This window comes from Hermetia illucens, chromosome 1 (assembly GCF_905115235.1).
Source record: "Hermetia illucens chromosome 1, iHerIll2.2.curated.20191125, whole genome shotgun sequence".
Taxonomy (NCBI): Eukaryota; Metazoa; Arthropoda; class Insecta; order Diptera; family Stratiomyidae; genus Hermetia; species Hermetia illucens.
Genome location: NC_051849.1, coordinates 5865597 through 5867708, shown reverse-complemented (window position 1 = coordinate 5867708; position 2112 = coordinate 5865597). Strand labels below are relative to the sequence as shown.

The window sequence follows — 2112 nt, the reverse complement described above, 5'->3', positions numbered from 1 at the left end:
GGGCGTATGGGGCTATCCGGCCTAGCAAGATAGTGGAGAATATCTTATAGATGGTACTCAGCAACGTGATACCTCTATAATTGCTGCACTGCGTGATATCTCCCTTTTTATGTATGAGACAGATAATGCCTCGTTGCCAGTCGTCAGGCATTGATTCGCTGTCCCATACCTTGAGCACGAGTTGATGGACCACTTGGTGTAACTGGTCGCCTCCATATTTAACCAATTCGACTGTAATTCCATCGGCTCCTGGCGACTTATGATTTTTTGGCCGATGAATTGCACGGACTGTTTCTCCTAGGTTTCTCCGGAGAGGCCCACATTTTTTTGTGGACCGCTTTTTGTGCAAACCATATACTTCCAGAAACCATTTCGTGTGACACTGCTAATTAAAAAAGCCGTAGTCCTTTGTCATTTGTATTTTGATGTAAGCTATGGGAGCCGACGTATCACCTGAATACGGGCTCTGTCCCCACTTGACCATTGAAATCTCTAAGTATGATTTTGATGTCATACTTGGTACAGGCTTCGAGGGTCCGCTCAACTGCTTCGTAGAAGGTATCCTTCTCCGACTCTGCAGTCTCCTCTGTAGGGACGTGAACGTTTATGAGGCTTATATTTTGAAATTTGCCTCGCAAACGCATAGTGCATAGCCTATCGCTTATATTTTCAAAGGCGATAACAGGAAGTTCTATTTTTTGGCTGACTAGGGAACCAGCTCCGAGCACATGGTTTACTGGATGGCTGCTATAATATATGGTGTGGCGGCTTTTCTTCAGAAAATCGGTCCCTTTTACACGAGCCTTATATTGAGACAGACTATCGGCCAGCTGCTCAGCAGTATTCGGTCTGTGCAAGGAGTGCACGTTCCATGAAAAAATGCGCAAATCGTTATTACGCTGTTGTTACCGGGTTCGCCGTTTTGAAATCCATCCTGTCCGAGGCTCCTTTCGTGGCTTCGTAACTCTGGTTTTCCGTGTAGGGTTGTCAGCTCTACGCAGCCCCCAACTAGGAGGGTCAGTTGGTACATTTTGTCCCGTTTTTAGGCGCGGGAGACTCGCCTTCTCCCTTCTCCGTCTGCGGCTTTTTGTTAAGAAAGAACTCTCAGCGATCACCACGTGGAGGTGGAGATAGGGTTTGGTAGTAGAGCTGGTGTTGGTTCAGCAGGCATTTCCCAGGTTTTATGCTCCATCGTGGGTACCAATGCACATTTCGCCCTGGGACCTATACTATCTTTTGAGCGCTTTTTTTACTGAACTAGTAGCTGCCAAGGGAGAAATTTTGAAGCTTTATGGTGTTAGCGAAGAGGATCTAAAGTCGTTTGAAATAAAATTGAAATACCAATCCATTTTTCAAATATTTTCTTTATTGTATATTCTTACCCCTAAAATGAACATAGAATCTAAATGCGCGGTGGAGCTTTTAATGATGATGACCGTATCCTCCATGTCCACCTCCGAATCCACCATGGTGACCGCCGCCTTGGCCTCCAAAGCCTCCTTGTCCGCCCAAGCCACCACCACCATGACTACCACCGCCAAAACCGCCAGAGCCGCCGAATCCACCGCCGCCATGGCCGCCACCAGGCCCACCGAAGCCTCCGGGCCCCCCAAAACCCCCTTGGCCTCCATGATGTCCACCGCCAGATCCGCCACCGAAACCTCCGGGTCCGCCACCGAATCCACCGCCTCCATGGCTTCCATGGCCTCCTCCGATGCCACCGTATCCACCTTGACCTCCATGGCCACCCCCTAGGCCACCGCCACCGAAACCGCCTCCTCCGTGGTGGCCACCATATTGGCGACTACCTTCAACATCCAGGTGCGATACGTCACTTTGCACTGAAATAGCCAAGAAGGCCAAAACTGCAACGACAACCAGGACCCTCATGTTCTCCCTTCACTGCTTGCCGAGATCTCTTTACTAAACTAGATTTCTGGCTGTCCTCCAACGTTAACTTCACTGGTCTGATAACCCCCTGGAATCTATGTTTGCTTTTATATGAGATGCTAGCTAATTTCGCTGAAAATAGAAAATAGTTGAAGAATCAAAATCAAAACAGTTATTATCACATAAAATTATATCTCCCTCTTTCTTCGAAAGTAAATGCTA

The 2112-nt window shown here is 48.0% G+C and overlaps 1 protein-coding gene across 1 annotated transcript; it reads right to left on the bottom strand.

The window, feature by feature from the left end:
• Nucleotides 1-1422: 1422 nt before the first annotated feature.
• Nucleotides 1423-1890, bottom strand: LOC119646180 (acanthoscurrin-1-like). The gene has a single exon (XM_038046561.1). The coding sequence runs from the start codon at nucleotides 1888-1890 to the stop codon at nucleotides 1423-1425; it is 468 nt and encodes a 155-aa protein (XP_037902489.1).
• Nucleotides 1891-2112: the final 222 nt, after the last annotated feature.

Coding starts and splice junctions, on each gene's coding strand:
- LOC119646180 (XM_038046561.1), bottom strand. CDS start 1,890: ATGAGGGTCCTGGTTGTCGTTGCAGTTTTGGCCTTCTTGGCTATTTCA.